Source organism: Gekko japonicus, unplaced genomic scaffold (assembly GCF_001447785.1).
Source record: "Gekko japonicus isolate JY-2015 unplaced genomic scaffold, Gekko_japonicus_V1.1 scaffold3642, whole genome shotgun sequence".
Lineage (NCBI taxonomy): Eukaryota > Metazoa > Chordata > Lepidosauria > Squamata > Gekkonidae > Gekko > Gekko japonicus.
In genome coordinates this window covers 40,903-53,614 of record NW_015164308.1, presented here as the reverse complement: position 1 = coordinate 53,614, position 12,712 = coordinate 40,903, and the positions used below count along the sequence as shown (strand labels likewise).

The 12,712-nt window shown below is 54.9% G+C and overlaps 1 protein-coding gene across 1 annotated transcript in view; it reads left to right on the top strand.

Annotated features, from left to right (window-relative positions):
• Nucleotides 1–12,712, top strand: part of LOC107108393 (host cell factor 1-like) — a 47,989-nt gene that overhangs the window by 17,252 nt on the left and 18,025 nt on the right. The window contains 7 exon segments of the mRNA XM_015408823.1: nt 22–246; nt 1,998–2,102; nt 3,785–4,004; nt 5,970–6,112; nt 6,211–6,349; nt 8,265–8,485; nt 10,844–12,527. Coding sequence (XP_015264309.1) covers nt 22–246; nt 1,998–2,102; nt 3,785–4,004; nt 5,970–6,112; nt 6,211–6,349; nt 8,265–8,485; nt 10,844–12,527 — 2,737 coding nt within the window.

Here is a 12,712-nt window from a genome sequence, read left to right as displayed (position 1 = left end):
CCCGCTCTCTCTGACCATCAGGTGAGCAACCCGGCAACCCGCATGTTGAAGACGGCGGCCGCCCAGGTGGGCACCTCGGTCTCATCCACCACCAACACGCCCACCCGACCGATCATCACCGTGCACAAGTCCGGCACCGTCACTGTGGCGCAGCAGGCCCAGGTGATGACCACGGTGGTCGGTGGGGTGACCAAGACCATCACGCTGGTGAAGAGCCCCATCTCGGTTCCCGGAGGCAGCGCATTGGTACGTCTCAGGAAGCCATGGTTGGAGCACGGTTTTGTTTGGGGATTTTGCCCTGCTTTTCAGGAAAAGTGGTTCTGTGCTTTGTCTCCAGGCAGGGCGGAAGGGTGCTTGCCTGTACCCTGTTCTGGCCTCAGGAACGGTGGTTGGGAACTGCAGGGAAGGGGCTGTCAGCCGGAGCAAAACCTAGACCAGGGCTCCCCAGCCTTTTGGACCTTGCAGGTGCCTTTGCAGTTCTGACACAGCTCGGTGGGCCCAACCACAGAATGGTTGCCACAAGAAGCAGCGCCAACGGGAAGACGTTGGGGAGTGACGTTCTCCTCTGATAGTAACTCTTTCTGAGAGCCAGTTTGGTGTAGTGGTTAAGTGTGCGGACTCTAATCTGGGAGAACCAGGTTTGATTCCCCACTCCTCCACGTGCAGCTGCTGGTGTGACCTTGGGTCAGTCACAAGTTCTCTCACAAGCCGTTCTCAAAAGAGCTCTCTGAGCCCCACCTACCCCACAGGACGTCTGTTGCGGGGACTCCACTTGCAGCTGCTGGATGACCTTGGGCAAGCCATAGTTCTCTCAGAGCTGTTCTTGAAGAGCGGTTTCTGTCGGACTCTTTCCACCTCACCTCACAGGGTGTCTGTTGTGGGGAGGGGAAGGGAAAGGAGTTTGTAAGCCGCTCTGAGACTCCCGAGTAAAGGGCAGGGTATAAATCCAATCTCCTCCTCCGTTTTCAGGAGGAAGCATGTCTGTTTTAAGAGGATGCCTTTTATATCGAGTCTGTTGTTTTGAAACGTTTCTTTGGTTATACACAGCTTAGCTTCAGTCACGCAGTGAGGATAATCGTCCCGTGGTGACAAGTTTTAAAAACTCTGTGCAGGCCTTCAGGTCTCCGATGGCCAGTCAGGAGCCCTGCTGGGCGAAGCCCCACCCAGTTTCTTTTAAAAAGGTGTCAGGGAAGAAGTTAGCAGGTGCTGTGGCGTCCATGGGGACCCGCCTCTAGACAAGAAGAGGGGTGCCTGTTTGCTTCCCCTTCCTCTGGCTTCAGGAGTCGTGTTTGTGAGGAGGGGGCTGGGGTGGACACGGGTGCAACGGACCCTCGGCACAGAGTGGCCAGCAGGCTGTGACTGTGACACTGCTTTCTCTAGGGCTGAGATGACCTGTGGGGTCTGAGCTCAGGGTAGCAAGGTCAAGGGCAGTCCATGAAATTGCTGAGCGGTCGGGTTAGAACGGATAAAAGGAAGTCCTTCTTCACCCAAAGAGTGATGAACACTTGGAATTCACTGCCACAGGAAGTGGTGGCGGCTACAAGCATGGACGGCTTCAAAAGGGAATTAGATAGGCATCTGGAGCAGAGGTCCATCAGTGGCTATTAGCCACAAAGTATAGATAGGGGCTCTGGGGCAAGGGATGCTCTGTCTTCTTGGTGCTTTGGGGGGGGGTCAACAGTGGGCGGGCTTCTAATGTCCTGGCCCCACTAGTGGACCTCCTGATGGCACCTGGTATTTCTGGCCACTGTGTGACAAGAGTGTTGGACTGGATGGGCCTTTGGCCTGGTCCAACATTGGCATCTCTTCTGTTCTTAAGGGCCAGGTTTTCTTCGCGGCCACTCCCGTTTGCCCCGTTCACGAATCTCTGCTGAAGGAAGATTGCTGAGGCCTTTCCTAGGCTGATTCTTCTACGAAGATGGCATCAGTTGGGAGGGTTCTTTCTGGAATCAGAACGTATCAACCGAATCTTTTTTCTTGTGTTTTCTGCTTGGCAGATTTCCAACTTGGGAAAGGTGATGTCCGTCGTTCAAACCAAACCGGTTCAGACGTCGGCCGTGACAGGACAGGCATCTAGTGGCCCCGTGACCCAGATAATCCAAGTAAGAATGTGCGGCGTGGGAATGAACGGGTGGCCTTATTTAACCCCACTTGGAGAGCCCTTTTTTTTTCTCCACTGTTGAAACGGTTGCCCGCCACCCTTCCAGACCGGGTTCAGTCTTTGCAACTCCCAGATCTCTAAAACTCACACTTGTAAGAGCAAGTGAAGCGTGAAGGCTATCTAGGCCTAGCTCGCTTGCACATGAACGAATAGCTCTCGAGTCCAGGCCGGCTGTGTTCCGCAGAGCTAAGAGCAGAACGACGGCTTCCGGTCATGCGCTTCGTCACAGCCGAGTTCCGCTCCTTTTCCATGCTCAGATTTTTGGCATGCATGAATGAATGTCTATTTGCGGTCAAAGACCATTTTTCATTAGAATACATTATTATACAGCTGAAGAGATTCATTCCAGCACATAAAAACCTTAAAATATTTAGTCATAAAAACCTTAAAATATTTATGAACTAATAATAATGATAATTAAAAAAAACCCTTAAGCTATATCTAAAATGTCTAGTATCTGTAAAATGATTACAAGTCCTACAAATAAAAACTATACATAATCATACTTCTTATTGTGAAATTTTACCAAGTAGGAGCAGAATTTGGCTATTTGCCTGGAGATAATTGGATTTTCGTTAACTGAAAGTCTCTCCAGGCAGGTCTCATCTGCATCTACTGATGGTCTGTCTAAAAATGGGGATATAAACGTATACCTATGAGCTTGATGGAACGGGCACCTAAAGAACATATGAACCATCGATTCCTCTCCTCCAATAGAACAAGGGCAACATCTATCTTCATATGGGGTCTTCCTGTATTTCACATCTAGAACCCTTGAAGAGATGACCACACAACGCGCCTAAGTAAAAGCTCTTCTATGAGATGGCACACCCAAATATGTCAAATATTTGGCCATATTCATAACATTTTTGGACTCTCTGAGGGCCAGGCAAAAGGGCTTTTATTAAATCTCTTTATTAAATCTCACTGTCGCTCTACGGCACACACCCTTTGTTTGATGGTGCTTTTCGCCTGGGCAGTGCTCTGCACCAAAAGATCCTCAGGAGAGAGTCCCATTCTTTCTAAAATGATCGTGACCATTTGCATCCGCCTTATTATCAACGTAATTGACCAGAGAGATCCCTAGTCATAGCCTTGGTGTGCATATTGGTTCTAATTTACTGATTTCCCTTTTATGTGTATTTGGGACCTTAACACCCATATATGTTGCTGTGGACCGCACAGTGGGTGTGGGCCCAATCCTGTATACTGCTAACAGGAGTTTGATGGTGCTTTTCGCCTGGACACTGCTCTGCACCAGAAGATCCTCAGGAGAGAGTCCCAGTCTTTCTAAATTGATCTTGACCCTTCGCCTCCGCCTTGGGTGATGAGCAGTGTTCCTTCTAAGCTGAGTTAGTGTGAGCTAGCTCACAGATTTTTCAGCCTCCAGCTCACAGATTTTTGTCTTCACTCAGGAAGGATGACTCCAGAGCCCAACTAATTTATGCAGTAGCCAAACTGCTTGCTCACAAATTTCATGCCAGTAGCTCACAGAGTAGAATTTTTGCTCACAGGACTCCACAGCTTAGAGGGAACATTGGTGATGAGAATCTTGACTTACCAGTGGGACTTTTGGCATGCTTCCTGTCCAGGGTTTTGACTCTTGGCCTTCTCTTCCCGCAGACCAAAGGGCCCCTGCCCGCGGGCACCATCTTGAAGCTGGTGACCTCAGCGGACGGCAAGCCTACCACGATCATCACCAGCTCCCAGGCGGGGGGCACGGGCACCAAACCCACCATCTTGGGCATCAGCAGCGTGTCTCCGAACACGACAAAGCCCGGCACCACCACCATCATCAAAACCATCCCCATGTCAGCTATCATCACTCAGTCCGGAGCCACAGGTAGGGACCGTCATGAGCTGGTGGCGGCAATCTCCGTGGCGCTGGCCAAGCCGCACTGGGAACAGTCCGTGCTCCACTGTGTGGCGGAGTGGGCAGGGCAGGGCAGGGCAGGGTGGCATACGAAGGGGACAACAGTGATTGTTCTATTGTTAAAAGTCATTCGCCGCCTCTCTCCCTCGTGGGACTCAAGAAGGCAGCTTACAATGTAAAAAAAAGATTACGAAGAATGCAGTAAAAACAACACCACCACCATCATCAAAACCATCCCCATGTCAGCTATTATCACTCAGTCCGGAGCCACAGGTAGGGACCGTCATGAGCTGGTGGCGGCAATCTCCGTGGCGCTGGCCAAGCCGCACTGGGAACAGTCTGTGCTCCACGGTGTGGCGGAGTGGGCAGGGCAGGGTGGCATACGCAGGGGACAACAGTGATTGTTCTATTATTGTTAAAAGTCATTCGCCGCCTGATTGTTCTATTATTGTTAAAAGTCATTCGCCGCCTCTCTCTCTCGTGGGACTCAAGAAGGCAGCTTACAATGTAAAAAAAGATTACGAAGAAAGCAGTAAAAACATGGGAGTTGTTTTCTGTTGTCCCAGAAGGGTCGGACCAGAACCCAACGTATTGGGATTAAATAATCAAAAAGAGGTTTTGGCTAAACGTTAGGCGGAAGAGCTTCCTGACGGTTAGTGCAGTTCCTCAGTGGAACAGGCTTCCCCGGGAGGTGGTGGGCGCGCCTCCTTTGGAGGTTTCTAAGCAGAGGCTGGATGGCCATCTGACAGCCATGCGGATTCTGTGAATTTAGGCAGCTGGTTGAGAGGGAGGGCAGGGAAGGATGAGCCAGCGCTCGGCTCTTGAGGCCCTTTCCTATATGCTCAGGGTTAATGCCAATAGCCAGTTTGGGGTCAGGGAGGAATTTTCCTCCAGTTTGGTGTAGTGGTTAAGTGCGCAGATTCTAACCCAGGAGAACCGGGTTTTGATTCCCCACTCCTCCACTCGCAGCTGCTGGATGACCTTGGGCAAGCCATAGTTCTGTCAGAGCTGCTCTTGAAAGAGCAGTTCTGGAAAGAGCTCTCTCAGCCCCCACATCCCTGTTGTGGGGAGAGGGAAAGGGAAAGGAATTTGTAAGCCGCTCTGGGACTCCGAGTGGATGAAGGGCGGGATATAAATCCAGTCTCCTCCTCTTCCAGTTTTTCATGGCATCTAGTAACTGCCTTATGTAGCTTGATTCCCCACTCCTCCTCTACATGTAGCCATCTGGGTGACCTTGGGTCAGTCACAAGTTCTCAAGGGCAGTTCTCAGAGCTCTCTCAGCCCCACCTACCTCACAAGGTGTCTGTTGGGGGGAAGAGAAGAGAAAGGAGTTTGTAAACTGCTCTGAGACTCCCGAGTGAAGGGCAGGGTATAAATCCAATCTCTTCTTCTTCTTCTTCTTCTTCTTCTTCAACACAGATTGGCCTAGGGATCCCAGAGGTTTTTTGCCTTCCTCTGGGCACGGGGGGAGGGGGGAATGAGAGTGGGAGAAGGTAGCCGTGAACGTCCTGCCTTGTGCCAGGGACCGGACTAGATGACGGTTGGAGTCCCTCGCAGCTCTCTTTCTATGAATAAAACAACAAGAACACAGTTTAAATCTCCAGTTAGGACTGCCGATAAATAAAAACAAAACCAGTCAGGTGCAGTCCTGAATAATAAAACTGCCTTCAGCCGCTTCCTAAAGATCGACAGTGCGGGAGCCGTGCTCGCCTCCCTGGGCAGATAGTTCCACAGACGTGGGGGCTGCCCCCGAAAAGGCCCCGCCTTGCGTGCCCGCCAGGGGAGCTGCTTTGACCAGGGGAGCCTTCCAGTGGGCGTCTCTCTCTCTGCAACCTTAACTCCCAGGCAGGAACAATCAGGGACGCGGGTGCTCCAGGGTGGCTGTTGAGGCAGAGGAGTCGAAGCCCGCTCATCGCTCCTCTCCTTTCCCTGCAGGAGTCACCAGTAGCCCCGGGATCAAGTCTCCCATCACCATCATCACCACCAAGGTGATGACATCCGGCACTGGCACCCCCGCCAAGATCATCACAGCAGTGCCCAAGTTGACCACCAGTCATGGGCAGCAGGGCGTGACCCAGGTAGGAGCCGGGAGGGGTGCTCCGGGGAGGGGTGCCGAGGGGGCCCGTGGCGCCGCCGCATTGCCGCTCGTTAACTCTGCTCTGTTCTGCCCGGGCAGGTGGTGCTGAAAGGAGCCCCAGGGCAGCCCGGCACGATCCTGCGGACGGTCCCCATGGGGGGCGTGCGGCTGGTCACCCCCGTCACCGTCTCTGCCGTCAAGCCCACCGTCACCACCTTGGTCGTGAAGGGAACCACAGGTAAGTGGGCGGACCTGGCCTCTCGCGTGAGCCCGCTCCCTCCCTCTCTGCTTTGGAGATGGTCGCTGGAAGCCCCGCAGTGGGTTGCCTCATGTGCCCCGTCGCCACATGCAGGTGCAGGATAAGTGCCTGCTTCAGTCTGGCTCACGTGGTCCCATCTTTACCGCATATGACCAATGCTCCCTCTACGCTGCGGAGTCTTGTGAGCAAACATTCTACTTTGTGAGCTACCGGCATTAAAGTTGTGAGCGAGCGATTTGGCTGCTGCATAAATTAGTTTGCTCTGGAGCCTTCCTTCCTGGGCTAAGACAACAATGTGTGAGCCGGAGGATAGAAAACTGTGAGATGGAAGCTAAAAAACTCAGCTTAGAGGGGACACTGCATATGACCAATGCTCCCTCTAAGCTGCGGAGTCTTGTGAGCAAACATTCTACTTTGTGAGCTACCGGCATTAAAGTTGTGAGCGAGCGATTTGGCTGCTGCATAAATTAGTTTGCTCTGGAGCCATCCTTCCTGAGCAAAGACAACAATGTGTGAGCCGGAGGATAGAAAACTGTGAGCCAGCTCACACTCACTCAGCTTAGAGGGAACACTGCATATGACTTGTAGTGACACGTTCTTGTCTGCGTGTGGGTTTATTATCTGGTTGTGGGAAGCGCTGTGAAATCACAGGCATTTTACAGCAGCACTGTAGAGTTTTCGAGGCAAGAGACGTTCAGAGATGAATTGCCATTGCCTGTCTCTGCGTAGTGACCCTGAACTTTCTTGGTTGTCTCCCGTCCAAGTACTAACGAGAGCCAGCCCTGCTTCGGTCAAGGCAAGAGATGAACACAGGCTGTCTGCCATCTCCTACCTCTGCGTCATGACCCCGGACTTCCTTGGAGGTCTCCCATCCAAATACTAAGCAGTGGCGATCCTGCTTAGCTTTTGAGATCTGGCCGTCTGGAGGGGCCAACAGCAGGACACAGAGGCCTAGGCCTTCCCCTAAGAACATCAGAAGAGCCCTGCTGGGTCAGAACAGCAGCCCATCTAGTCAGGCATCCCGTCTCACACAGGGGCCAGCCAGTTCCTCTGGAGGGCCAGCAACAGGGCAGAGAGGCTGAGGCCTTCCTCTGATAAGAGCATCAGAAGAGCCCTGCTGGGTCAGACCAGGGAGGGTCCCTCCAGTCCAGCCTCCCGTCTCACACAGGGACCCGCCAGTTCCTCTGGAGGGCCAACAACAGGGCAGAGAGGCTGAGGCCTTCCCCTGAGAAGGACACCAGAAGAGCCCTGCTGGGTCAGAGCAGGGAGGGTCCCTCTAGTCCAGCCTCCCGCCTCACACGGGGGCCAGCCAGTTCCTCGGGAGGGCCAGCCACAGGGCAGAGAGGCCGAGGCCTTCCCCTGAGAAAAGCAGCAGAAGAGCCCTGCTGGGTCAGACCAGTGAAGGGTCCCTCTAGTCCAGTCTCCTTTCTCACACAGGGGCCAGCCAGATCCTCTGGAGGGCCAGCAACAGGTCAGAGAGGCCGAGGCCTTCCCCTGAGAAGAACCTCAGAAGAGCCCTGCTGGGTCAGACCAGTGAGGGTCCATCTAGTCCAGCCTCCCGTCTCACACAGGGGCCAGCCAGTTCCTCTGGAGGGCCAGCAACAGGGCTGATAAGAGCATCAGAAGAGCCCTGCTGGGTCAGACCAGGGAGGGTCCCTCTAGTCCAGCATCCCGTCTCACACAGGGGCCAGCCAGTTCCTCTGGAGGGCCACCAACAGGGCACAGAGGCCGAGGCCTTCCTCTGATGTTCCCCGGAGATCAGGCCAGTCTGGGCTCTTCAGGGCCAGGATGTCTATTATGCAGCACGTGTCATCTAATCCAGGGGCCCAGAATGTCATTCTGTACCCCGCGCAGATGTCCATTGCAAGTTCTCCCTTCTCGCTCCTCCTTTCAGGGGTCACCACTCTGGGTACCGTGACAGGCACCGTCTCAACTAGCCTGGCCGGGACCGGGGGGCACAATACCAACGCCTCCCTGGCTACCCCGATCACCACTCTGGGCACCATCGCTACACTCTCCAGTCAAGTCATCAACCCGGCCGCCATCACGGTTTCAGCAGCACAGACCACCTTGACGGCAGCAGGCGGGCTGACCACCCCCACCATCACCATGCAGGTACAGCGCAGGCTCGAGGGGGGTCCTCGCGGGCTCTCTCCCTCGTTAGCGTGTTCGGGCTTGAGGTCCTGCAATGGAACTGGGCCATAAATTCTGGACAGGCAAAAAAAAAAGGTGATTCTTCACATGGCAAGCAAAAGGGATTTGCTGCCATGAGATAACCACACAATAAGCAGAAGAAAACAAAAAAATAAGGTGAACCAGCGTACATGAAATGGTACAAAGCACAAAAAACCGCTGGCTAAAGATTAACAGAATTGTATAAAAATAATGTTTAATGCCGAGTTCAATAATACAGTCGTATAGCTATATAAAGCCAAGGTGTTCTTACAAGAAACAACAGTAATACAGAAAAATAGAAAAATAAAGTCCCAAAAATTTCAGTGTGTCTCACTCCTGTTGTAATTCCATAGTTCAACTGAACATACATTCATCATAGAGTAGACTCATAGAGTTCCTGGAAAATTCATATAAACTTGAAATCCATAAGCCATAGAGATGCGTAGTCCGGATGCAAGCTGCCACATTTCAAATAATTCTTTTTCAAAACCAATAGGCTACAGTGGGACCCAATCTCAGTAGAAGCGCCTACAGAAGCCTTTGTGACTGAATAAACTCACTTCTGTATGTGCTTCTCCTGAGATTGGGTCCGGACTATGCATCTCTGTGGCTTATGAAGTTTTTGGGACTTTATTTTTCTATTTTTTGTGCTCCGTACCATGAGATGACCACAGTCAGTGGGTTGGGCAAATCCATGGAAGACGGTTCTGTTGGTTACTCGAAGGAACCTCAAGGTCCTGAAGTCCAGTACCTGTGAACACTAGATGCTGGGAGGACAAGGTAGGCTGCTACCTTGTGTCTTGCTTTTTGGGCTTCTGGGGGCATCAGACAGCCACTACTGGAGGCAGGATCCTGGCCTCGATGGACCAGAATTATGCCTGGGATAGAGAAGGTCAAGAAAGAAGTCCTTTCCTCCCTTTCTCACAATCCAGGAACTTGTGGGCACTCCCATGAAATTAATGAGCAGTAAGCTTACTAGAAGCATAGAGTTGGAAGGGGCTACACAGACCGTCTAGTCCAACCCCCCTGACCAATGCAGGACCAGCCTAAAGCATCTCTGACAAATATCCGTCCAGCCTCTTCTCGAAAGCTGCCAGTGAAAGGGAGCCCACCACCTCCCTGGGCAGCTGATTCCACTTCCTCCTGTTCCCCCCCTCTCCTCTTTCACTTCCTCTTCTTCCCCCTCTTCCCCTTCCTCTTCGAATCATAGAGTTGGAAGGGGCCACACAGACCATCTGGTCCAACCCCCTGCCCCAACACAGGACCAGCCTAAAGCCTCTCTGACAAATATCCGCCCAGCCTGTTCTCGAAAGCTGCCAGTGAGGGGGAGCCCACCCACCTCCCTGGGCAGCTGATTCCACCTTTGAAGGAAGTCCTCCACCCGAAGAGTAATGCACACATGGAATTCGCTGCCGCAGGCAGTGGTGGGGGCTGCAAGCATAGACAGCTTCAAGAGGGGATTGTGTAAATATATGAAGCAGAGGTCTCTGAGTGGCTTTTAGCCACAAGGTATAGATGAAACATTCTGTCTGGGGCAAGTGATGCTCTGTATTCTTGGTGTCTGGGGCGGGGGGCAACAGTGGGAGGGCTTCTGGAGCTCTGGCCCCACTGGTAGACCTCCTCCTGATGGCCCCTGGTTTTTGGCTACTGTGGGACATAAGCGTGTTGGACTGGATGGGCCTTAGGCTAGATCCAATATTGCTTCTCTTATGTGCTTCTGACCCTTGGTATGATCCAGAAGGGCTTTTATTCCCTTCCTAGAAAACATGTGCATGAAAGGAAAGCTACAGGTCAGCACCTGAGGATCTGGGGTCATGGCCATTGAACAGGGGTGTAATCCAACACAATCCTTGTTTCAAGGTCAGGCCCCCTTCCCTGGAGTTCATTGGTTCTGATCCTTGGAACATAAGAACATGAGAGAAGCCCATGTTGGATCAGGCCAATGGCCCATCCAGTCCAAGACTCTGTCACACAGTGGCCAAAAACTCCAGGTGCCCTCAGGAGGTCCAGCGGTGGGACCAGGACACTAGAAGCCCTCACACTGTTGCCCCCCCAAGCACCAAGAAGACAGAGCATCCGTTTCCCCAGACCGAGAGTTCCTATCTATACCTGGTGGCTAATAGCCACTGATGGACTTCTGCTCCATGTGCTTATCCAATTCGCTCTTGAAGCGGGCAGCATCTCGTCCTGTGCCGTGAGTTCAGTCTGCTGTCTATTTTCAGCAGTGGTTTGGGGGCAAAGCGTCGCTTGACAGTGGAACAATCGTGCTAACCTCCCCACCTCTCTCTCGCCCTCCAGCCTGTCTCCCAGCCTACCCAAGTCACCCTCATCACCACGCCCAGCGGAGTCGAGGCCCAGCCAGTGCATGACTTGCCCGTCTCCATCTTAGCGTCGCCCACGACAGAGCAGCCCACGGCCACGGTCACCATCGCCGAGTCGGGACAGGGCGACGCCCAGCCGGGCACCGTCACCCTGGTGTGCTCCAACCCGCCTTGCGAGACCCACGAGACGGGCACCACCAACACTGCCACCACGACCGTGGTCGGCACTCTAGGCGGGCCCACCCAAGTGCAGTTTGTATGCGAGGGGCCAGACGGTGGGCTCCAGGCCAACGGCAGAGTGGTGCGGGTCTGCTCCAACCCGCCCTGCGAGACCCACGAGACGGGCACCACCAACACGCCCACGAATGTGCTGAGCGTCAGGCAGAGGGTCTGCTCCAACCCACCCTGCGAGACCCACGAGACGGGCACCACCCACACGGCCACGAACGTGCTGAGCGCCGGGCAGAGGGTCTGCTCCAACCCGCCGTGCGAGACCCACGAGACGGGCACCACCAACACGGCCTCCACCTCCAGGACAGAGAGGCCCCCCACGGAGCCTCCGTGCCAAACGTTCCAAACCAGCTCCACCAGCACCACCATGACGGTGAAGCCCATCGTGGGCAACGGCCAGCCCGTCTGCTCCAACCCGCCCCACGAAACCCACGAGACGGGCACGACCAACACTGCCACCACGGCCACCTCCCACATGGGCCGGGGGCAGCCCGACGGCGGACAGAAAGAGCCGGCCAGCCCTCCGTGCCAAACGCAGCAGACCGGCTCCACCAGCACCACCATGTCCGCCAAAGCAGACGTGCCGACGGAGCAGCCGTGCGCCGTCCGGATGGTGAGCTCGCTGCTGCAGGCGCCAGGCACCGGCGCTTCCCCCGACACTGCCCCGGCCCAAGGCAGTGAGAGACCCCCAGCCCCGAGGACCCTCCGGTGCGAGTCCCATCACACCCACACGACCAACACCGCCACCACCGCCCGGTCCCTCATGGGCCGAGGGCAGCCCGAGGGCGAGTGGGTGGGGTCCGCCAACCCTCCGTGCCAAACGCAGCAGACCAGCTCCACCAGCACCACCATGTCTGCCAAAGCCAACGTGCCTGCGAAGCAGCCGTGTACGGTCCCGGACGCCTCTCCAGAGTCAGCCACCAGGCCGGCACTCTCCACTGCCGCCTGCAAGACCAGCGCCGCGACTGCGGGGCCCCCCGTGTGTTCCAACCCGCCTTGCGAGACCCACGAGACGGGCACCACCAACACGACGACCGTAGCAGCGTCAAACATGGGCACGACCCAGCAGGGGTGCTCCAACCCCCCGTGCGAGACCCACGAGACGGGCACCACCCACACGGCCTCCACCGCCACGTCCAGCATGGGCAGCGGGCAGCCGGTGTGCTCCAACCCCCCGTGTGAGACCCACGAGACAGGCACCACCAACACGGCCACCACCACGACGTAGAACGTGGGCACCGGGCAGCAGCAGCAGCAGGTGTGCTCCAATCCTCCGTGCGAGACCCACGAGACGGGCACCACCAACACGGCCACCACGTCCACGTCAAACATGGGCAGCGGGCAGGGGGAAAGCGCCCAGCAGACGCCCGCAGCCCCGCCCTGTGAGACGCAGCAGACCACCGGCACCACCATGATACCCGGCGTCGAAGGTAACGGCACCCGATCCTCCAGCTCAGCCCCAGCCCGGGGAGGGGGCTCTGGATCCAGAGGAACCCCTGTAGGGGGGTTGTCCTGTCACCACCACGGAGCCCGGTCCCCCAGAATGTGCTCAAACCCAACCGATTAAACTCGGGAAATGAAGAACATCCCCCGCAAACACTACTGTCCGCTCTTC